At 47.5% G+C, this 23,899-nt stretch overlaps 1 protein-coding gene across 2 annotated transcripts; it reads left to right on the top strand.

The window, feature by feature from the left end:
• The first annotated feature begins 957 nt into the window (after positions 1-957).
• LOC120245941 (cytochrome P450 27C1) lies at positions 958-23,769 on the top strand. 2 transcript variants are annotated; one of them, XM_039253169.1, is made up of 9 exons: positions 958-1,381; positions 7,610-7,800; positions 9,166-9,365; positions 10,967-11,176; positions 12,194-12,357; positions 16,514-16,680; positions 17,927-18,005; positions 18,409-18,612; positions 22,232-23,769. In XM_039253169.1, exons 1-9 carry the CDS (start codon positions 971-973, stop codon positions 22,346-22,348), a joined length of 1,743 nt encoding a protein of 580 aa, XP_039109100.1. In that variant the 5' UTR covers positions 958-970; the 3' UTR covers positions 22,349-23,769. The 2 variants fall into 2 exon arrangements, with proteins under 2 accessions (XP_039109100.1, XP_039109101.1); XM_039253170.1 differs by having other exon boundaries at positions 1,314-1,381; positions 7,683-7,800.
• The last annotated feature ends 130 nt before the right edge of the window (positions 23,770-23,899 follow it).

Genomic DNA, 23,899 nt, shown 5'->3' with positions numbered 1-23,899 from the left:
AGATTTAACAGAGCCATAAAGGTGTAAACTACTAGTCAAAAAGTAGATCTATTTTGCTTATATGCTTGGTGTCTGTAGTTTCCCCTCTCGGTTATTGCTGTTGTTTTACCTTGGGCTGCAGGAGAATGAGCTTTCTGAGCGAGTAGTTGAACTGCTCATTCAGAATCTGGGCTCCCTTCCTGAAACCTGATGACACACTCCTAGCCCTTCCCACGCCAAGTCCCTCCCTCGGCGCCGCTTCCTTTTTGCGGCAAGGTCTGAGCCTCTGCTGGAGAACCCCGCTGTCTTCTCACCTTCCCGGGGAGCTGCCTTCCCTCCTCCCAGCCTGTGCAACAGGACCGGTCCTGGTGAGGGACCGGAAACGTGCTAAAGGCTCAGGCCGATGCTCAGGCACCACGCTTCCTCAGTGCTAGCAGTGGGGCGCTGGGGTCAGGCCGGGGGACCCGGGAAGGCCCAGTGGAGCTGCACAATCATCCCTATGGGAACCCGTGGTAAAATGATAGTGGCCATTTTACAGTAGTATCACGAGCTCTGTGCAAAAACGAACATTTCTGCATGTTGAATTATAGTTGTGTGGCTTGAAATCATGAAGAGCTGTTTCTAAAACATGAAAAAAAGATGGATTCGATTTATTTTTGCGTATACTCTTAATAGTAATTTTTAAGGAATAAAATGCTTTTTTTAAATCCCAGTAGGCTTTTCTTTTTCTTTTTTTTTTTCTCCTCCTTCTTCCTTTTTTTTTTTTTTTTTTTTTTTTTTTTTTTTTTNTTTTTTTTTTTTTTTTTTTTTTTTTTTTTTGGCTCTGATAGGGTTGAACTTAAAATTTTGTGGTTTCAAAGAACGCTCGGGGGGTGAATTAATGCGATGTGAAGGAAAACTCACCGCCACGTTCTCCGGCAGTGTGCTCACAGACCACCCCTTTTTCCCAGCCTTAGGGGAGGGAGTCTTTAATACCGGCCTGTGTAAACTGATGCCCAGGCGGAATGAGCTCCAAGAGGCGCCGCTCGCACAAGTTAAAGCGGAGCCAGGAGCAACCCCAAAGGGCAGCTCCCCAAACAAAAAAATCGCTTCAGCCGACCCACTGACCCGGGCGGCCGCGATGGCCCTGCTGGCGCGAGTCCTGAAAGCCCGGGGGAGCCCGGCGGCCGGGCGGGGCGGGCTCCTGGGCGCCGGGGCCCCGAGGCGGTCCCCGCCCGAGGGCGCACGGCTGCCGGCGGGGGCTCGGGCCGAGGACAAAGGAGCGGGCCGGCGGGGGGCGCCGCGGGCCGGGGGCCCGGCCGAGGGCCCCCGCAGCCTGGCCGCCATGCCGGGTCCCCGCACCCTCGCCAACCTGGCGGAGTTCTTCTGGAAGGACGGCTTCGGCCGCATCCACGAGATCCAGGTAGCGGCGCGCGCAGGGCCGGGAGGGGAGTGGGCCCGAGGGCGCCCGGGAGGAGGCGCCCAGGACGGTGTGCTGGAGGGACGCCGGGGAGGGGGCGCTGGGCCGGGCCGGGAAGCGGACGCCGAGGAGGGGCGAATGGGAGGGTCTCCAGAGAAGGATCGTCGGGCAGGGGCACCAGGCAGGGGGCGCCGGACAGGAGGCGCCCAGGAGGGGCGCCCCGGGAGGGGGCACCAGGCTGGGGCGCCGGGGAGGGCGCCCTGGAGGGGAGGCACGAGGCCCGGCGGGGAAAGTGACGCCAAGGAGGGGAGCCCAGGAAGGACCCCAGGGAGGGGTACCGGGCAGCAGATGCTCTGGACGGACGCCCAGCAATGGGCGCCAAGAAGGAGGTTTCTAGGAAGGCGAGGGCGAGGTTCCCGGACAGGGCGCGCGGGGGCGAGGCCTCTGGGGAGTGAGCCCGGGAGGGGGCACGGGGGGTGGTGGGTAGGTAGGAGACCTCGGCGGGCGGAGGCGCGAGCGGGAGCCGGACTTGCGGAGCCCAGGAGAGGGGCTCGCGGTCTGGCGCCGGGACTGCCAGGAGGGCGGCCGAGGGGAGCGCCTTCCCCGTGGTGGGGGCGTCGGGGCCGGCCCTGGAACGCCCTGAGCAGCTCAGAGCTCTCCAGGGCACTGTGTCTAACGGACCGAGGTCGTGTGGCGTCCGTTTCTGGGCCTTTTGGGTTGTGTTTTATAAATGGAAAACAAGCACCCCCCACCCCCCAACACCTCAGAGGGTCGGAGTCCACAGGTAGCACAGCCTCTTAAGGAATGGGGTCACCACACGAATGTGAATGAACCTGAGCCAGGACGGGGGCAGGGACCTAGTGGTGCCAACTACGCCGGAGGGGGGTGATGGGACAGGCTCAGAGTGCACTTTCTCATCTTGACCCCGAGTTACGCCTTTCCCCTCCCCACTGCAATTTGCAACCTGTCTTCCGTGGCAAGGTGACCCTCACCCTTCAAGGGTCACCATATCCCCTTTCCTCTCACTCGCTGTGACAGCTGCTTCCTCCACTTTACTTCATTTTCTCAGGGCTCCCACCCGGGGGACACTTCACTTCTGGGATCTGGGCCTTCCGACCTCTTCCAAGAGCCTTTCCCCATTCCCCCCATTTGCTTTTGTTGGAAGCTTATCCTCCATCGTTTTGTAACCACTCACCTGGGCTGTGGTCATGGTCATTCCCTCAACCAGTAAACATACTTGATGGTGCGGAGGCCCTGACTGAGTTGGAGAGCAGAAACTTCATTAGGAGAAAAAACAGTAGACCTCCAGAGTAAGTTAAAAAAAATTTTTTTTAGTTTTTATTTTTGAGAGAGAGAGTGAGCACTGGAGACCCAGAGAGCGAGCGAGAGAGAGAGAGAATCTCAAGCTGGCTGCATGCTGTCAGCACAGAACCCAATATGGGACTTGACCCCACAAACTATGAGATCATGACCTGAGCCAAAATAAAAAACTCCGAAGCTTAACCAATTGAGCCACCCAGGCGCCCCAGGAGCAAGTTTAATTTGACTGAAGTTCCAGCCCCTCCTCTCCATCCCCTACACAGTTTTTCTTGGATATGCTTCTTAGGGGTGAAAAATGATTTTCTTTTCTGTGTGGAATCTGTACGTAAAACATCAGGATGATAGTTTTCAATGGGTTTAAAAATGTTTTGTTATTTGCTGTGGACAAGTCAATACAGCTTGGTTTTTTGTTTTTGTTTTTTACTTCTATCTACCTCTGCTTCTATCTGATTTCATCTTTACAGTCTAAGGTTGGTCTCCCTCCCCGGCACAGGGTTCTTTGAGAAGCAGATCACTGTTAAAACCTACATCTCTAGGAGGAGCTCCCTAGGGAGCCCCTCTCCACAACCAGAAAGTGCCTCAGTTCAGATGGGTGTTTCCCTGCACCTGCTGCGCTCGGCCATCAGCCTAAACCCTGCCCTCCTGCCCCAGGCTCGGACCATGCCTTTCACCAGGTCCATCACGAGTGGTGGTGCACACCGGTCAGAGGACAGCCATGGAATGCACTCCCCTGTGCTTTCTTGCAACATGGTAGCCAGGCCCCAAGTGTTTCTGGCTCAGTTGTCTTTCTGGGCTCCCCTTTTCCTTTCTTCTGCAAATAGTGCTCATTTGCAGGAGCAGGAATCCCCTTGCCACTCCTCTGAGGGCCCCAAGGGAGTGCTTTCTGGCCTTGGGCTCCACGTGAGGTGTGCTCAGGGTGCTGCGGACTGAATAAGTTCTAAGAAAGCCCTCTGCACTGCTCTCCAGGCTCCTGAGGCACTTGTAGGAGGAAGAGACGTATTCTGTTACCATACCTCCAGTTTACTATACTTGACTCAAGTTCAAGAGAGTTCAAGTCTTTCACGTACAGGTGGAAAAGGCCCAAAGTGTTGGCTGAGTGACTTGCCCAAGGTCACACAGCTAGTTAGTGGCAGAGCAGACACCTTAACCTGTGTCACCAGAAGGCGTTAAAGATGTGACAGAACAGGAGGGCCTTGTGTTCAAATGCTAGCCCTCCACAAGCACCTGTGGAGTCTTGGCTAATCACTTATTCTCTCTGAACTCCAGCTTCTTCGTCTGTACAGAAGTCTGACAGTCCTCATCCATCTCACAATCTATTGTGAGGTCAAATGAAATTTGTAAACTGTAATAATAACAAGTAAATACTAACAATAAAGATTTCTAGAACTCTTTTCATGTGCTGGGCACGGTTCTAAGTCCTGTGTTTGAGACAAGTTCTACTATTTGTCCATTTTGCAGGTGGAAACTGAAGTACAGTGGAACTTAACTTCCCAAGGTGGTTCAGCTAGTAAACTGTGAGCTAAGATTCAAATTCCAGAGTCTGTGCTCTTAATGTCTATGCAAATTCTAAGTGCTAGGACTGACTATACTGTTCTGTGGTGCAGTAGCAACAAGTGCTGTACACTATCCGGGTCATGCATCTTGTTCTTTCTCCCACCTGGTCAGTTGCTCCCTTGTGCTGATGGTGCCCATTCAGTAGCTGCATTTGCCTTTCTCAGGAGTTGCTATATATTTTTTTAAATTTTAAACCTTTTTATTTATTATTGAGAGACAGACAGAGCATGAACATGGAAGGGGCAGAGAGAGGGGGAGACACAGAATCTGAAGGAGGCTCCAGGCTCTGAGCTGTTAGCACAGAGCCCGATGAGGGGCTCAAACTCACAAACTGGGAGACCATGACCTGAGCCAAAGTTGGACACCCAATTGACTGAGCCACCCAGGTGCCCCAGGAGTTGCTATTAACAGTCATCTCATCAGTGGCTCTCATTCAGAGACCCAGAGGAACACATTCCAGTTGAGTCTTACTTAGTATCTTTATCTGTGGGTGGGAGGACTTCATCCAGGTTGATAAGGAAGTGAACATCTTCTACCTGAGGAGTAGAAGGAAGAATGGAGAGACAACAGACCCTCTGGCCTGCCATTTCTGAGGCAAAGAGTTGGGGTGGTAAGAAGTGTTGGCAGATGCCAAAGAGAGACTTAGTCATTTTCCCCATGCTCAGCCCTGGCTATGCCATGCTGATTTATTTATTTGTTTAACCCATTTACATTTATTGTAGTTTCTCTGTTTTTTGTTTTTTTTTTTGATAACAGCACTATTGAGATACATAATTCACATACCATACAATAGTCACCCCAGTCAATCCCAGAACACATTCATAACCTTAAAAAGAAACCCTATATTGTTTCTTTTAGCTACCACTTTTCAACTCTCCATTCCCCCAGCCTTCAACAACTACTATTAACTTTCTGTCTCTATAGACTGGCCTATTCTGGACATTTCATATAACTGGAATCATAATATGTCTGGCTTCTGTCACTGAGCATCATGTTTTCAAGGTTCATCTATGTTGTGGTGTGGATCAGTACCTCACTTCTTTTTATGGACAAATAATATCCCAGTGTAGGGATGAACTACATTTTGCTTATCCATTCATCAGTTGACAGATATTTGGATTGTTTCCACCTTTATGCTAATTATGAATAACACCGCTATGAACATTTGGTATAAGTTTATTTTTGACAGACATATATTTTCATTTCTTTGGATCTGTATCTAGGAGTGGAATTGCTGAGTCAAATAGTAAGTGTCTATTTAACTTTTCGAGGGATTGCCGGAATGTTTCTCAAAGTGGCTGCACTATGTACGTTCCTACCAGCAGTGTCAGAGCATTGTGATTTCTCCACATCCTTGCCAGGGCTTGTCATTACCTGTCTGAGCATAACCATCCTAGTGGGTGGGAAGTGGTGTCTCATGTGATTTTGATTTGCATTTCCTTGATGACTAACGATGTGGAGCCTCTTTTCATCTGCTTATTATCCATTTGTATATCTTCTTTGGAGAAATGTCCATTTAAATAATTGCCCAGTTTTTTTAATAGGCTCATTGTTTTAGTGAGTTCTTTATATATTTTACATACAAATCCCTTATCAGATATGTCCTTTGCAAATATTTTCTCAATTCTGGGGATTGTCTTTTACTTTCTTTGAAACACAAAAGTTTTAAATTTTTGATCAAGTCCAATTATGTTTTTTTTTATATCTTTTATAGCTTTTTATATCTTTTGTTGTTTGTGGTTTTGGTGTTATATCTTAAGACACCAATGCCAAATTCAAGGTCCTGAAGGTGTACCCCGATCATTTCTTCTAAAAATTTTAAGGTTTGGGTTCTTACATTTAGGGCTTGAACAGTTTTGAGGTAATTTTTTGTTTGGTATGAGAGAAGGATATAAATTCATTCTTTGCCTGTAGATATCCAGTTGTCAAAGTACCATTTGTTGAAGAAACTATTCTTTTCTTGTTTACCTATTTAATTGTCTTGGCACTCACATCCTTGTTGAAAATCAGTTGACCACAAATGTATGGGTTTCTTTCTTTCTTTTTCCAAGTTCATTCATTTATTTTGAGAGAAACAGAGAGAGAGCAGGGGAGGGGCAGAGGGAGAGAGAGACCCCCCACAGGCCCCATGCTATCAGTGCAGAGCACTATGTGGGGCTCAATCTCATGAACCATGAGATCATAACCTGAGACAAAATCAAGAGTCAGATGCTTAACCATCTGAGTCACCCAAGTGCCCCTGTATAGATTTTTTCCTGAACTCTCAATTCTACTCCAATGGTTTAGATGTTTATCCTCATGCCAGTCCTATACTGTTTTGATTATTGTTGTTTTGTAGCAAGTTTAGTAATAGGGAACAGGGGATCCTTAAAGTTTGCTCTTTTTTTAAGGTTATTTTTGCTATTCTGGGTCCCTTGCATTTCTATATGAATTTTAAGCTTGTCAATTTCTACAGAGAGGCCAACTGAAATTCTGATAGGGATTATGTTGACTCTATGGGTCAGTTTGGAGACTATTCCCATCTTAATAATATCAAGTCTTCCAATCCATGAACATGGGATATCTTTTTATTTTTTAAGTCTTCTTTAATTTCTTTCAATGATCTCTTATAGTTTTCAGAGTATTAGTTTTGCACTTCTTTTCTCAAATTTATTGCTAAGCATTTTATTCTTTTTGATGCTATTATTAATGGAATTGTTTTCATAATTTTACTTTTGGATTGTTCATTGCTAGTGTATGAAAATATAACTGACTTTTGTATTTTGATCTTATATCATGTAAGCTAGCTGAACTTGTTTATTTATTCTGATAGTTTTTTAGTGAATTCTTTAGAATTTTTCTACATGTGAGATCATGTCATCTGTGATTAGAGATAGCTTTACTTGTTTCTTTCCATTCTGGGTGCCTTTTCTTTCATTTTCTCACTGGGGCCTATTTTTATAGGTTCATTACAAATTGCAGAGGAAGAGCCCTCTGTAGAGTAGGGTGGCAGATTGGCTGAGGGTCTGAGCCATCAGGGGCCTGGGACAGGGGTTGGCACAATCTTTGGCTCAGGCCCTTGAAGGCTCTGCAATTCATCTCCATCCATAATGGCATTTCTCTCTTGTTGCTCCACACAGCTAAGTAGTTTTAAAAACATAGCTCTAAAGAATAAGAAAACTCAGTGAGTATGATTAATGATGTGAAAGTACATTTATCTCAAGAGCATTGAAAGTCACAACTCTGATTCAGCTCTGTAAAATGTAGAGCTTTCCTCTGCCCCAGTTTTCTGCTCCCCTAACACACAGAAATGTTCATGTCAAAAGTATATCATATCTGTGTATTTTTTCCTTTTTTGGTTTCTCCATGGTATTGCAGCAGAAGCACACACGGGAATATGGAAAAATCTTCAAGTCTCACTTTGGTCCTCAGTTTGTAGTATCTATTGCAGACCGAGACATGGTGGCTCAGGTGCTCCGGGCAGAGGGGGCTGCACCCCAGAGAGCCAACATGGGGTCCTGGCAGGAGTACCGGCACTTACGAGGGAGATCCACCGGGCTCATCTCGGCGTGAGTATACGGCCTGACAGGGCCGTGGGTGGGACTAGGGAGCCCAGGAAGTCCCCTGCCTGGATGCTCGGCTCTGAAAACCAGCCTTTAATAAATTACAGAACTCCCAGTGGAGTTGAAAACAGCCTCTTTGTGTGATATCCTAACTACTGGTGTGGAGGGCCCTGTCCCTTCTCCTCTGGGAAGAGGTTTGATGGCAGGGACAATGTCAGGTCACACTAGCCTGGTAAAGTGGGAGAGCTCTTTCTCAAGCAGCACTCTGAGGCTGTAGGTGTTCCTTCAGTGACAACCAAGGGAGGAGGCTCACAGAGCCTGTCTACGTGCAGGGGAGGAGGCAGATACTTTAGGAGTCCCTGAGGAGGGGCCAAGAGCCTTCCTGCATGGATCACCATGTGTTGATGTTCCTGACTCATAACAGGCTTTGATTATTACTTGTAAGCAAGCCTCACCAAGACCTCTGTGCCCTGTAAGAGGTGATCAGCATAGTCCCAGGCAGGGGGGAGAAACAAGCCTCTGTGGATCCCCTGGTCTAAATCCCTTTGGTTTGGAAATTCTGTTTGTGGTTCCTTGATATATATGCCCTTATACATGACCTAGGGAGAAATGCAGCCATCCCGGGATGTCACCAGGATCCCTCAGCTTCTTCTTCTTCTTCTTTAATAGTTTATTGTCAAGTTGGTTTCCATATAACACCCAGTGCTCATCCCAACAAGTGCCCTCCTCCATGCCCATCACTCCCTTTCCCCTCCCCCTTACCCCCATCAGCCCTCAGTTTGTTCTCAGCATTCAAGAAGAAGGGGAAAAATAGTGGGGGAGAGGGAGGGAGGCACACCATGAGAGACTCTTGAATGCTGAGGATCCCTCAACTTCTGCTCTGAGGGAAATGATCAAACACCTCCTCCCTGTTGGTCCAGCCCCAGAGTGGGGAGTGGCCAAATGCTGCTGTGAAAGCTCTGGCTCTCTGCCTCATCACCTGCTACTTGCATCGCTGTGGGTCCAGGAGCTCAGTTCAGGGCTCAGGAGTTCATACACATGAACTGTTACCTCTTTTGCTGATCCCAACAGCCTCATGTCTCTTTGTTATAATATTATTGCAAGGTTTTTCAAAGGAAATCCTATTACTTTTATAAAGACAATTCCCAGTCAGTCTTTCTTTGTAAAGTTTGCTTCAAGGGGAACAGCTTAAGTCCTGACAGACCGAGAGGCTGAAGTTACTCCCTTCTCCCTGCACAGTGTCTTCATTCCATTTGGGTCGGCAGATCTGGCTGACTTTTTATGGCTGGGGACACTCTCAGAGGTTCTCTGAGTTCTGTTCCAGAATGTCAATGGAAGTAAAATTATTTGAAACTCAGCTTACTCTTCCAGGGAGGGTGAACAGTGGCTCAAGATGAGACGTGTGTTGACACAAAGAATTCTGAAACCGAGAGACGTGGCCATTTTTGCGTCAGAAATCAACCACGTTATTGCTGATTTAATTAAGAGAATCTACGTCCTCAGGACCCAGGCCAGAGATGGAGAAACTGTGACCAATGTCAATGACCTTTTCTTCAAATATTCAATGGAAGGTGAGGCGAAGTGGGAGGGACATGGAAGAGTGGACATTTGCCACACATAGAAGTTCTCATTCACGGGGTGCGTCCTGTGTCCCTGTAGGCACTGTGCTGAGCCCGTACGCACACACCCGTGGCATCACCTGCTAACTGAGTCGGGTGTGTCACCACTGGTTTACACATGGGCAAAGTGACAAACCGCCTCCGTTTTCAGTGGCAGGACCTTAGTTTCAAATTCGGGGCTTTTTAACTCAAGAACCATGCTCCTAAATTACCGTACATTTTGCTTCAGCACAATCTATAAAAACCAGTAGAAGTTCAGAGGGTGTCTACTGCAGTCATTCTAGCTTTCAAAATTCACATGGGACGGGTAGGACATTCCCATGTCCCAAAATCAGAAATCAAACCTCGAAGGTATTCATTGAAAAGTCCCCTCATTCTCCCGCTCTCCTGACCCGGCGAGGTCACCAGTTTCTTCAAGGGATAGTTTATGCACGTGCAAGGAGATACATGCGAATGTTCTTTTTACCTAAAACAAAACAGAACAATAGAAAACAAAACAAAACAGTAGCACACCAGATATTTTATTCTGTACTTTGCTTTTTCCTGAGGAACTTCTGTCAGCTTTCTCCTTATTTATGTATTTATTTATGTAAAAATGTTTATTTATTTTTGAGAGAGAGAGCACACAAGCAGGGGAGGGGCAGAGAGAGAAGGACAGAATCCAAAGCAGGCTTTAAGCTCTGAGCTGTCAGCACAGAGCCAGACGCGGGGCTCGAACTCATGAACCATGAGGTCATGACCTGAGCTGAAGTTGGACGCTTAATCCACTGAGCCACCGAGTCGCCCTTCTCCTTTTTTAAAGATTTTTAAAAGTGTTTTATTTATTTTGAGAGAAAGAGTGAGAGAGTGCACATGTGTGTGCTAGCAAAGGTGGGGGGCAGACCGAGAGGGAGAAGGAGAATCCTAAGTAGGCTTCGTGCTGTCAGCACAGAGTCTGAAGTGGGGCTTGATCTCGCAAACTGAGATCATAACCTAAGGCGAAATCAAGAGTTGATGCCTAACTGACGGAGCGACACAGGTGCCCTGACCCTCATTTTTTTTTTTTAAAGCGATCTAACTTTATTTCAAATTTAATTTTTAACTTAACATTTTAAAGTTCTAGTAATGCTTGCCAAACATAGTAACACAATCAACACAGAGAGGGCAACACTGGCAAACCCTGCTCTTTCCCGATTCGTTGAGGCTGTTCCCTCTGCTCCTGTAGCTCTCTGGCCCCAGGGCTCCCCATTCTGTGGCCCAGAGAAGCCAACAATTCCCAAGGTTGGACAAGTGGCTGAAAGGTTGGGTGCTTTGCGTCCTGGGTCTAGAACAAACCATTGGGAGGGGGGTGTGGTGAGGTAGAGCCCTGCCAGGTGGAAGGAAGGACCTGTCAGCATTGAATGTGCAGCGCCCTGTAGCCCAGGACGCGGTGGAGAAAATGTCCTGTGGCAGAGCAGAGCCTCGCTTCTGAAGGGCACCTCGATGGCGTCTGAAAGTTCCATCTATGGCCAGATAGTGCATGTTGATACTGCAAGTAACCCAGACGCAGGTTTCAAGCTCTCTTTCCTGTGCAGGCGTGGCCACCATCCTTTACGAGAGCCGCCTGGGCTGCCTGGAAAACAGCGTCCCGCAGCTGACCGTGGACTACATCGAGGCGCTCGAGCTCATGTTCAGCATGTTCAAGACCTCCATGTACGCAGGCGCCATCCCCAGGTGGCTCCGCCCCTTGGTCCCGAAACCCTGGCGGGAATTCTGCAGATCCTGGGACGGACTCTTTAAATTCAGTAAGAGAAGAATTCAGGGGCACCTGTTGTCCCGCCCGCCGACCTGGCTGCCCCGGCTCGTGGCGTGTCTACCGCCCGTGCGGACAGGGGTGACTCTACCCGATGCGGTCGCACGTTGTTACTTAGACCGGTCTCTCACATGACAGAAAGCGTGTGCGTTGCTACTACCAGCAACGTGACCGATGGCTCGTTTTTAGGTTCTTGTCGTTTTGACAAACGTGCTGCAGTGATATATGCAAATAAATGTTGCCTCAGGGAGGTGATTACTTTAGTCCAATCATTCTGTCATTGCTGAAAACGCAGGTAGCTTTTCGGGCCTGTGCACACCCATTTGAACGTTCTCGTTTGCAGCAGTTTGGAAAGAGACAAATTCCTCTGTTTTCTTATTTGGTGAAACCAACTAAGAAGTAATATTTTGTTCCAACTCAACAAAGCAAAATCCGTTTTCCTACGTGGCTAAAAACTTACCTAAAAGAGAAGTTCCTACACTGTATGTTAACTAACTTGAATTTAAATATGTTACAAAAAAGAATTTCCAAAAAGAAAAGATTTCCAAAATGGTTATTAGAACCGTGTTTTTAGAGCAATACTAACGTTGAAGGAAGTATCCCATGGTGTCTTTTGAAGAAGCGAATATTGATTTGAATATATGTGTCCTGATGGATTTAATGTGCCACTGTCTTTTTTATGGTAGCATGGCCTTTATACTCAATCCATCACCCTTCTGGAAACGTAGTAGGATTAAAAAACAAACAAACAAACAAACAGGGATATGTATTCTTGTTACTCTGAAGCTTTGTCTATTTGATGAATATTTGCAAACGTTTGCAAACATCTTCGAGATGATTCTCAGGTAAGAAGAGACGATTAGCTGGTCTTTAACTTTTCATTCATTTATACAGACAGGATGAGGTCCCCAGGTGGATGGGAAATTAGTTTTGGAACCTGCCACAGATTAAGTTATCGTCTTGGTTCTCAACCCAAACTTCTTTCAAGAGAAACACTGTTTTCAAACAGGCCAGATCCACGTTGACAAGAGGCTGAGGGACATAGAGCGCCACGTGGAGCGAGGGGAGAGCGTGGGGGGCGGACTGCTCACCTGCCTCTTCCTGAGTCAGGAGCTGACGCGGGAGGAGATCTATGCCAACATGACCGAGCTCCTGCTGGCGGGCGTCGACACGGTGAGTGTCGCGGCTTTTCTGTCTCTTCCACAAGCAGAGGGACCTTTCTGAGTAACCCCCTACGCGTTTGTACCAATGAGCGTCTGCTTCGCTGCTGACAGTCTCTGGGAGAAACTTCTAACTTTCAAATAATATCTCCATATTTCAAATGTGAGGCCGTAATTCCACAAAAAATGTAATCCCCGTTCAGTTATCACACACACAAAGTAACAATTATGTTTTAAAGCTTAAAACATCATTCCCGATTTGTATTGCAGGTCATGGGGAGCTCCTCGGTTCATTTCATAAGGTCACATAACTTTCAAACCAAAACTTGGTAAGGAGGGCAAAAAGAAGGAAAAGTGTAGGGGTGCCTGGGGGCCTCAGTCAGTTGGGCATCTGACTCTTGATTCAGGCTCAGGTCACGATCCCAGGCTGATGGGATTGATCCCCACATCCAGCTCCATGCTGAGCGTGGAGCCTGCTTGAGATTTTCTTTCTCTCTCGTTCTCCCACCCTCTGCCCCCTCCCCTACTTGAGCATGTGCATTCTCTCTCTAAAATAAAATTTAAAAACAGAAAGAAAGAAAAGTTTAATCAGCAGTTTGACTTACAAATATGTGTGCGTATCAGTCTTAAAATCCTAATGAATAGATTTATTGTGGCAGATGAATAATGTACTGTGACCAAGGAAGGGTGTCTGTCAGAATGACAGAGCACTGCCACGTGACTGGGTGGGAATTCCATACCCTCCAGTTAAGTGACAAACGAAGGTATGGAAAAGCGTGTGTGCCGTGCTCATGTTGGAAAGCAAACAGTGGCCCGGCCCGGCCTGGCAGTGTGCATGTGGAGGAGGTATGGAGGATGTGCACTGGATTGTTACCATGGGTTACCTGGCTGGGAGTGGCATGGGGTGGTGGTGGGGGAGGTGGGAGTCAAGTTTTCTCTAAAAATGTTTGTGTAACAGGATACCATTATTCATGATACACATGTGGGTATAGTTACAAAGACATTTTTAAATTTGCTAAAAGGAAGTAGTGACCCAGGGAAGAGCAGGGCCAGGCTTTTAGTAATTGGTGGGAGAAAAGCTGTTTGAGTGAAATAATTAAGATTTGCCTGGCACCTTGCTCTTTCCAAAGACCTTCAAAATTGGGGCACCTGGGTGGCTCAGTCGGTTAAGCGTCCAACTTTGGCTCAGATCATGATCTCATGGTTCGTGAGTTCGAGCCCCACGTCGGGCTCTGTGCTGACAGCTTGGAGTCGGAATCTGTTTCAGAATCTGTGTGTCTCCCTCTCTCTCTGCCCCTCCCTCGCTCATGCTCTGTCTCTGTCTCTCAAAAAATAAACAAACGTTAAAAAATTAAAAAAAAAAAAACAAAACGAAGAAACAAAGACCTTCAAAATTAAACAAGTGGGCTCATGACCTCGAAGCTTTTCCTGTACATGAGTGCTTCCCGAACCATAACAGGGCACAGATGTCCTGTAAAGGGAGCACCCCTCCCCAGCAAGTCGACATATTTTTATTATAAGGTGACATAAATAGGTAAAAGCAAAAAATGTAGCATAAACTCCTTATTCTTTCAGATCTTCTACAACATAAAACAAAAATAGTATCAATTAAACGCAAACTAACCAATGGAATCAGTGCGATCAATGAAAATTCTAATCAGCTGTGTGAATGTGATGGGTGGTGTGGGTTTCCGCGAATGCTGAAGGGATGAGTGAGTGGGTTGCTCTGCCTCTACGCAGATTTGGGTGCATTGTCCCTCCTGCTCCCTGGAGGTAACTAAGAGTATCACATGAGGTGGAGCGCAGAAAGGACCCGAGAGGCTGGTGAAGGAAGCGTCTCACAATGTCATATTCTTTTTCTAACATATTACTTTAAAAAACCTTTAGGGGCACCTGGGTGGCTCAGTCGGTTATGCGTCCGACTTTGGCTCGGGTCATGATCTCACGGTTTGTGAGTTCCAGCTCTGCATAGGGCTCTGTGCTGACAGCTCAGAGCCTGGAGCCTGCTTTGGATTCTGTGTCTTGCTCTCTTTCTGCCCTCCCCCATTCGTGCTCTCTCTCTCTCTCTCTCTCTCTCTCTCTCTCTGTCTCAAAATAAATAAACATTAGAAAAATAAAAAAATAAAAACCTTTATTACTGTGTAATATATGCACCAGAAACTGCATCCGTTGAAATGGTACAATTTGATACAAATTGCTGGCAGATGGAGGATAAACACAATGCAGTCATTCCTGAAATCACCACCGCAGTCAAGATCCTGGACCTTTCTAGCACCCCTGCAGTTTCCTCACCCTATTTCAGTCCATCCCTTCCCACACCGCTACCCCTGGCAACCGCCAACCTGCTCTCTGACAGAACATCAGTTTGCACTTTTCTAGAAATGTATAGAAATAGACTCATTCTACAGTGTGTATTTTGCACCCAGCCTCCTTCACTCAGCAAAATGATTTCAAAGCAGGTTATTCTTTTTTATCACCAAGTACAGGCATCCCTTGCTTTATTGCGCTTCGCAGGTAATGTTTTTGTCTGTTTACTAACTGAAGGTTTGTGGCCACCCTGCATTGAGCAAGTCTCTTGGGGCCATTTTTCCAACAGCACTTGCTCACTTTGTGTCTCTGTGTCACATTTTGATAATTCTTGCAACATTTCTAACTTTTTCATTCTTACTATATTGGTTATAATAATATATAATACATATTATATTTGTTACAATATATAATATATAAATATCTACTATATTCATTGTGATAATGTATATCATAATAGAATCACTGGTCTGTGAACAGTGATTACAACTTGCTGAAAGCTCAGATGGTAGTTAGCATTTTTTAGCAATAAAGTAGTTTTTAATTAAGGTATGTACATTGGGTTTTTTAAAGACATAATGCTATTGCATACTTCATAGGATACAGTATAGTGTAAATATAACTTATATGCACTAGGAAACAAAAAAAGTATTTGACTTGTTCTATTGTGATATTCATTTTATTATGATTGTCTGGAGCCCAACACACATTGTCTCCAAGGTATGCCTGTGGTATTCCAGTGTCTGGATATACCACATTTGGTTTTTCCACAGAAATGTTATTTTAATAGACATTTCTAAATTATTCCCTTATCATGTATAAAGAAGGACTTACACATTATATACATTACAGAAGAGCTTACCCTCTAAACACATATAATACCTATTTCAGGGAAATGATATCAGTATGACCTACTTACTTCAGATTTTTTTTTCTTAGGCAAAAGAAAGGGCATTTATACTCTGGAATTTCCTTGCTTATAAGAGAGTGAAACACAGTCACATAGATGCTAGTGAAAATGTAGTGAAAGTCTTGAAGAATAAAATAGAATTATTCTCAATAACCAGAAATGTAATTCTTCAGGCTGAGAAGTGGTATAAAAAAACGACATTGCTTGGGGCACCTGGGTGGCTCAGTTGGTTAAGTGTCTGACTTTTGATTTCAGCTCAGGTCTTGATCTCAGGGTTATGAGTTCAAGCTGAGTTGGGCTCCGTGCTGGGTGTGAATGTCTACCTAAAAAAAAAAAAATGACAGTGCTTTGCATAAACGAGTTATTAAATCTTTATAAGTTGCTGTATTTGAGAAGTGCATGGAAACAATGGTTAATGAGTAATCCCCGCCACAGATGAGGCAGCCAGAGCCGGCCTCGCCCAGCCATTGCGAGCTATGGAATGCCAGAAGGCTGAACAGTTCCCGGGCTGAATAGTTCTCGGGCTGATGAGCAGTCTCTCCCCTTTCTAGCAAAAACCAGATGATCCGTGCAAAGAAGGTCACAGAAAGTTCCAGACACAACTTCCAGGCTTGACTAGCATCCCCAGGTCCTCTCAGGCTCCATTGAAGAGGAGGCAGATTGCTCTTTCATGATCCAAAAAAGTTCTAACCTAATTTTTCCTCTGGCTCTTCATCGAAAGAGCAGTTGAATCACATAGTTGATGTGACTTTCCAAAATATTTTTCTTCTGGAGTGAATTAGGAAACTCACCTTCTGTTTTGGTAAAACCTAACTCACTCTGATAAATCAGTTTCAGGAACGCGACTTCACATGTGCGTGTGCTCACGTGACTTCACACCTGCTGTTGCCCGCTGCTTACATCCTTGGTGTTACTCACCCATGTTGCCTGTGTCTGCCGATTTCTTTATTAGACGTCATTCACACTATCCTGGGCAGTGTATCTCCTTGCAAGGCACCCAGAAGTGCAGCAGACCGTGTACCGGGAGATAGTTAAGAATTTGGGGGAAAGGCACGTCCCAACGGCAGCCGACGTCCCCAAAGTCCCATTGGTCAGAGCTCTGCTGAAGGAAACCTTGAGGTAAAGGGCTTGTCAAAATTCATATCAAGAACTGTGTCTTTAAAGTCTCTGATTTTTTATCATAATGATTTACGCTTTTGACTTAAAAACCAGGTCCAAAACAAAGGCCTCTACATCCTTCAGTGGCTGAAATGTTGAAGAAGGACTTATTTATAGCGATCTTTCTTTCCTCTCTGCCCTTGTCAGAATAGTAGAAAGGCTATTCTGTTTTACAGTTTGAAATATTAATTGTTCTTCATAAAGCCCTTTGGAACCCTCACCTGACATTGTACCTGTGTTAGTGATTTGGTTCACTTAGCTCCCCCATAGGCTCCTGAATCAGTGCTCCTTGGTTTCTGTTCCTCTAAAGGTAAAGCAGAACAAGACTGATTTATTGGGAAAATATTTTGGGCTGGTCAGCTAATTATCAGGCCTGCTTACAAAAAAGACTGTGGTTTTTGTGTGAACATGCTAGTTGGACTGGAGCCACCAAGCGGTGAGGCCCGTTCAGTCCTGGACAGGGCTTCACAGACACTGGGAAAAGCTGGGATGTGAGGGTTGTAGGTGGACCTGGGTGGGGGGTGGGGGGATTAGGTGGCCAGTGAAGCTTCTTCTCCTTTGAGGTTCAAGGATCCTGAACACAGCATTCCTCTGTGGAGGACATGCCTTGACGAAGAGCTGAGTTACTTACATATAAGTCCACACTACAATAATGCTTTTAACCTTGACCGTGAGTTTTCAAGTTGTATTGAATCCTCAGTCTACAGCATGGTGTTTAACCTTGGGGTGGAGGTGGGGGAGAAAAAAAACCTAGCTTTGCATTTCCTGGTATTTGTCAGTTAAAGTTTTATTCAGCATTTTCTCTGGATTGCCCCTCTATGACAATCCAAACGTGCAAGTGCATTCTCAGAATGGGTTTCGCGCACCCCTGAGTCCCGTGGACTACTCCTTGATAAAGGGGTCCTAGGTGCGTGTAAGTTTCAGGAGCTCTTCGACACGATCCCTCTTGGGAACACAGTAGCACGTTCAAGGCTCTGCTTTGTGTTTTGTGCACATTTTTGACAGTGGGACCTTCTTTCGCGTTCCTCAGGATACTCGCTGCCCACAGCTAAGGAGCCGCGAAGGTCCTGTGAGATCTCTCAGTTGAAAGTGGACCATGTGTTATGTCGTACAAAACGAAAATGGCAAAATATTCAGACTTTTGAAAATGTAGTAGGCTATTTTAAAAGTGGCCATTCCATCCCTGCTTCCACGGGTTCTTTTCCAGGCTGTTTCCAGTGCTGCCAGGGAACGGCCGAGTCACCCAGGAAGATTTGGTTGTTGGCGGGTATCTGATTCCCAAAGGCGTGAGTTTGGCTGCCCGGGTGTGGGGACTTGGGCTCTGCCATGTGGCCGAGCGGGAAGCGTGCTGGTGTGTTTAGGAAGTCCTTGCGCCCGAGCAAATACCAGTAGGTCCCTTTCCTTCTGCACGTATTACATGACGAAGGCGGGGCTTTGGAAGCAAGGAGCAGAAGCCAAGCCAGATATTTCTGTAGCTCGCAGGCGTCTCCTCCCTCCCCGAGAGGCCTGTAGACACAGCAGTCGCAGGTGTCGGAGGGTTGGGGGCGCTGGTTGAAAGAGGGAGCCCTTCGTGGCCCCTCCTGGCCAGAGGCACCCCTGGAGGGACCGTCCAACCGGGGCTCTTGCCTCTGCTCTGCCTTCATGTGATCCTGTTCTTTATTCCTCCTCGGTTGCAAACGGGCTCCTCAGACCCAGCTGGCCCTCTGCCACTATGCCACCTCCTACGAGGATGAGAACTTCCCTCGGGCCAAGGAGTTCCGGCCAGAGCGCTGGCTGCGGAAAGGAAGCCTGGACCGAGTGGACAACTTCGGGTCCATCCCCTTTGGGTACGGGGTTCGGAGCTGCATCGGGCGGAGAATCGCAGAACTGGAGATCCACCTCGTCATGATCCAGGTGGGCTGTGGGCACTGGGCACCGGCCTCCCGTCTCTGCCGGTTCACGGGGCTCTGTTGGACCAAGGCTTGGGTGGGAAAGGAGATGTGACTCCGAAAACTCAAAGCAAAAGCTTCACGTTAACTCCCTTTTATATTTTAAAATGCCACCCCCACAGTAGCCACCTTCCTTCGTCCCCTGACCACCTGCCGAGCCTTCTTCCTCCGTGGACTGTTAGGGCAGCAGTGCGGGTCCTCAGAGCCCCAAAGGACTGAGGGGGTGCGTGTGGGCGTTGTAGGGTGTGTAGGGGCCCAAGAGCTCAACTCTTGTCACACGAGGAGCTCTGGGCACATGCCAATGGGAAGGCGTCAAACCCATGCTCCTCAAGCGTTATGGAGCAGAAAAGGCACTGGGGAGCTCCTTAACATGCAGGTTCTGGGACCCACCACAGAGAGTCATTCGGTGGGTCCGGGGTGGGGCTGCTGGGTGGGTCTGACTCTGGTGATCACTGGGCTGCACTCCGAGAGATGCGTGAACCAGCCACTCACACGGCACAGTGGTTCTCACACTCGTTTAGGCTGTGAAGCATCAGAAAGGCTTTGTTTTGTTGGAGAATGCCTTACCTTTAATCTCATAATGCTAAAAGAGATGCTTTTCAGCCTATACTATATGAAACGATGTCTGAAGGAAATTTCATTAAAGAAAAGACTTTAGTAGAAAAAACTAAGCCTGGGTTTAATTAGGTTTTCCTGCAAAATTAGGAAGGCCATGATTAACCTATCTTAGCCATGGAAGACCTTGACCCAAGTTTTGGGAGCTACTGCCATTGACGTTGCATTGGAAGAGCGCAGAGATTACCTCGTGACCCAAGCTCCCCACTTTACTGATGAGGAGACTGAGGCTCAGAGAGTTGGAGTCCCTTGCCGCAGTCACGGAATGGCAGGTGCATGGCAAGACCCAGGCATCTTCCCCCACCCCACCCCCGCCTCCATATCATAGAGGGACTTTCCTGAAGCCTCACAGAGCTTAGTGCAGAGCCCTGAGGGGTTGGGCACTTGACGACGGGTGGTGCGAGAGCGCACTTAAGGTACCACGTAAGGTACCACAGGAGCCTGGCCAGCCTGGGAGGGGCGGAGAGAAGTCCTGGATGGTCAGCACTTAGGGACAGCTCTGAGAGCTGGAGGAGTTGAGGGGCGCCTGCCCAGCGGGAGAGGATGTGGAAGGAAGTGGGGGGGAGGGCACCTCTCTGGAGCTGGGCACCTTGGGGACACTCCGCGACCGGTGTATGTAAACAGCCCTCCCCAGCTCTGTCAGGATGCGTTGACTGCTGGCAAGTCTCCGCAGTGTCACCAGCACAGGCCTCCTGGGGACTGTGGGACGCTGGCCCAGCCCAGTTGTGTTGCAGGTGACAGGCAGCTCAGTGTGGCCTTGATTCCACGGTCAGAAGACCCCAGCTCGGCTGTGTTCTGTTTCTGACACTCTGGGCAGGATTCGTAGCCATGCTGAGCCCATTTCCTTACTCACGAAATGGGCCAAATACCTACTTCTTCATGGTGTGAGGACTAAAAACGGTCTGTGCACACGGTTGGTGCCGAGGAGGCGGGAGCCGCTGCTGTCTGTGCCCCTGTTCTGAGTGTCTGCCCTCTGGTTTTCAGGAAGCTCTTAGGCTCCGTAAAACGCTGCCATATGTTCTGTGGCTGCATCCTGGACAGGATGAGGCCACCTCCTACCAAGAGTCACTCAGGCGGCTGTGGAGCTCACTCCCTGCTCCCTCACTCTGGCTGCCCGAGGGACAGGAGGCCAAGGCAAGAGCAAGTGGTGCCAGCTGAGGGGCTGAGGCCAGCCTTGCCCGGTGTACCTGTTGGCAGAGGGTCAGAAACAGGGTGTTTGGTGGCGATGGGGTTTTGTTTGTTTGGTGCTATTAACATACAAATGTTGGGGCACCTGGGTGGCTCCGTCTGTCAGGCATCTGACTTCTGCTCAGGTCTGATCTCACTGTTTGTGAGTTTGAGCCCCGCATAGGGCTCTGTGCTGACAGCTAGAGCCTGGAGCCCCTTCTGGATTCTGTGTCTCTCCCTCTCTCTGACCCTCCCCTGCTCACGCTGTCTCTCTCTCTCTCCTAGAAATAAATAAAAATATTTAAAAAAAAAAAAAAAGGAGTGGCTTTCCTTAACCAAATCCGTGGGGGCTCTCCTGATAGAACAGAGAATGTGCCTGTGGCCACAGGAACGGAGAGGAGGACTTGAAGGTGCACTGTCCCACGGGGTTCCTTCTAATCAGGAATAAGACGTTTGTATCACGTAGAGAACGTTTAGAAGATACGCTTTAGCTCCTGGACAGTTGGGACTTGAGGAGGAGGGGCTTTATTTTTCGCTTGTATGTTTCCTGGGCAATTTGGATTTACTTTAGTGAGCGTAGTGTTGCCCACTTAGGGGAGAGGGCCGTGCGGCACACTGGGCTTGAAGCGAGGAGTCCTACGTGTGAGTTCTTTGGCCTCGTGGTTGTGCGGGCAGTTCTGTGAAGTCAGAACCAAAGGTCAGAGGTTAGATGAAGGCGTCTGCATGCTAGAACATGATGGAGCTGCCTAAATGCAGGCCATTCAGCTTGGCTCTTGAATCGTGAGAAAGGAGGGAGTTAACCGTATGTCCCCACTCAGCCCTGCCCCTGTCCCCTGGAGGCCCAGCCCGCCTGAGGACCCGTCAGTGGGTCCTGCTTTTTTTCCTGGAAGACTGGAGAGGGAGTCAGGGCAGGGTCGGGGTGGGGAGGACTGGAGCCCATGTGACATTGTATGTTCTCCAAAATGGATGCATTTGTAGGCTGGACTTTATCCTGGAGGCAGCAAGCAGCAAGGTAGGGGCAGTGGCTACCCTGCTGTTGGTACTGTCCCAATGCACTGGGGCGCACAGCCCTCCCTCCCCTCCCGGAGCCCATGTGTGTTCTGACACAGGTCTTTCCAGCAGGTTGCCTGTGTTCCCTGAGCCCATTGGTGGCCTCGAACGTCAGGCCACGGCCACTTGGTGGGGGAGGTTATTACTTTAGGCTGATGGAAACTTTGGTGCTCTTTAAAACTCGTTCTTGAGGTTCTCTCTAGTTTTGTCCTGAGTGGTAGGGCCGATTCTCCTTCTGGACCGTAGAGATGAGAAATGGGATCAAAGGTACAGATCAAGAATATTTAAATTAAGGACATTAATCACCGAAGCCCGTTGGAATGATTCACCTGCCCCCCCCACCCGTGCGGTGTGCTCCCCCACCCCGCCCCGGATCTGTATCACCTCAGATTCCCAGCCGGAGGGACACCTGGGATTTCACTTTATCTCTCTGTCCTTTGATTTGTTCTTTACCTTCACCCAAAGAGGAAGCGGAGGAGTTGGAGTTTTGAAATGGCTGAGAAAACTGAGTCATTTGAACACTGTGTGTGTCTTTGTCATGCATGGTTCATGGTTGCTCTGTGGACAGGACAGGCTCCTTTCAGAAATGCAGCACCCCCTTGCCCCGTCCTGACGGGGGTTGGTGTCCTGCCCACTTCCTGGGCTCTCTGCAGCCCATGGCCTCCTTGGGGACGTGAGGAGCCTTCATTCGGAGCACTGCACGTACTGTCCTGTCCCGATTTTGAACCCCCCTTCTCTCTTTCTCTTCTTAGTTGCTTCAGCATTTCGAGATCAAAACATCTTCTTGGACTAAAGCAGTTCCTGCAAAAACCCACGGGCTTCTGACGCCAGGGGGGCCCATCCATGTGCGTTTTGTTAACAGAAAGTGAGCCTGGACTTTTAAACCCAATCCCGCTGCCTGCTGAAAACCAATGTCAACTGATGACGGTCGAGGAGGGAAGTCATCACTTGTAGAGGCTGTCGTGGTGATAAACTGGCCTCCCTCCACGTTCTGGGAGACCCATAAATCTTTATGCAAAGGGATGTGAGAAGATTATTTGGCTTTTGCAAACCAGAGTTGCCTTTTCTTTGGGGGAAATGGCTGTTTAAAAACCAGTGGCACTGAATTCTCACGTCTCCTATGTGATCTTACCCTTGTGCTACACTTGATACTCAACTAGTCATAGTCTCCTGTGCATTTGTGCAAGAAAATGTTGGCTCATTTATAAGTTCAGTGCTTGAATATATGTTCTGTAATCCTGCACCAGGACTGTCAGGAGGCAAACTCAACCTATTGTTTCTAATCTGACGAGGGAACATTACGAATGTCCCTGTAATATTGCAATTGTGGGAAGAAAGCCCCAGAGTCAACATTTTATCCTGAGCCCCAGATTTAGATCCTGTAGAAGGGCTCACAGTTAAAAGAACCATTGTCTTCCTTTTCCCTCCAAACTAGTACTTCCTTTTCCACTGACAGCTCCTAAAGAAGTTGAATATTAGTTTTTGTTTGAAGGAAGTAATCAGTAAAATAGAGAACTGCTGGTGAAACCAAGAATAATTATTTTTTTCTAGCCGAGTGTAAACAGCAAGCAGATGGTTAAGAAAGAAAACCTGACGGTGTGGAATGCCACGGCTTCGGCTGAGAGGAATGAATTACGCAAGCATCGTGGAAAACGGTGTAACTTTAGTATGTTTTTATTTCAAGGAAAAATAAATATGTAAATGGACATGCTGTAGATAAAATAATATTTTCATCTTCATGGTGTTATTTTAAAGATCTGAACTGGAAACACAATCCAGCTGCCAGTGTGTGTGTAAGGCTCCAATTGAATGCCTTGGGCCTCCGGGCTGTTGGCTCGTGCCAAGTTCTGCTGCCTCTCCCGCTACTTGCTGGACGCTAATAAGAAAAAACACAATTTGATAACATTCTCTCTGCATAGTCATGCTTGACACTGCTTGTTCTCAATCCCATAAATCTTTGCACATAACCCTTCCCCCAGATCACTTCTCTATTGATACGTACCATATATGTCCGCTGCCTTAGTTAGTCAGGCTGCAAAACAACCCTCCAGTAAAATAGAAATCATATTCATGTCACATATCGTTTTGTTAAAGTAGGTAACAGTGTTAAATCTGTGTGTGAAGACAGAATAACTCTAGCATGAGAGCTGTAAAAATATGTACAGTTAAATATGAAATGATGTCATAATAACTGATGAAATGTTGGATTACTTTGAGGTATGGAAGCTTTTATAAACTAGCTTATGATTTTATTCTGTTTGTGACTGAAATTAAAAAGAATTGAGACTAAGCAACCGAAGTGGCCTCTTATTATTTTACAAGGCAACCCTCTCCACACACCCCCACCCCTGTGAAGTGTGGCCCTGCCTGGTGATGGGCATGCAGTGAGGAGCTGGAGTGCAGGTCAGGTGGGTAACTGC

This window comes from Hyaena hyaena, unplaced genomic scaffold (genome assembly GCF_003009895.1).
Source record: "Hyaena hyaena isolate Hyena2069 unplaced genomic scaffold, ASM300989v1 scaffold_441, whole genome shotgun sequence".
Classification (NCBI taxonomy): Eukaryota; Metazoa; Chordata; class Mammalia; order Carnivora; family Hyaenidae; genus Hyaena; species Hyaena hyaena.
Note: the sequence above shows the minus strand (reverse complement) of the source record. Positions and strands in the feature narration are given on the sequence as shown.

Bases quoted from the DNA above. Each gene is read 5' to 3' on its own strand.
- LOC120245941 (XM_039253169.1), top strand. From the start codon at position 971: ATGCCCAGGCGGAATGAGCTCCAAGAGGCGCCGCTCGCACAAGTTAAA. The intron at 9,366-10,966 runs GTGAGGCGAAGT...TTTCCTGTGCAG, and splicing joins CTTCAAATATTCAATGGAAG to GCGTGGCCACCATCCTTTAC. The intron at 11,177-12,193 runs GTAAGAGAAGAA...GTTTTCAAACAG, and splicing joins GGACGGACTCTTTAAATTCA to GCCAGATCCACGTTGACAAG.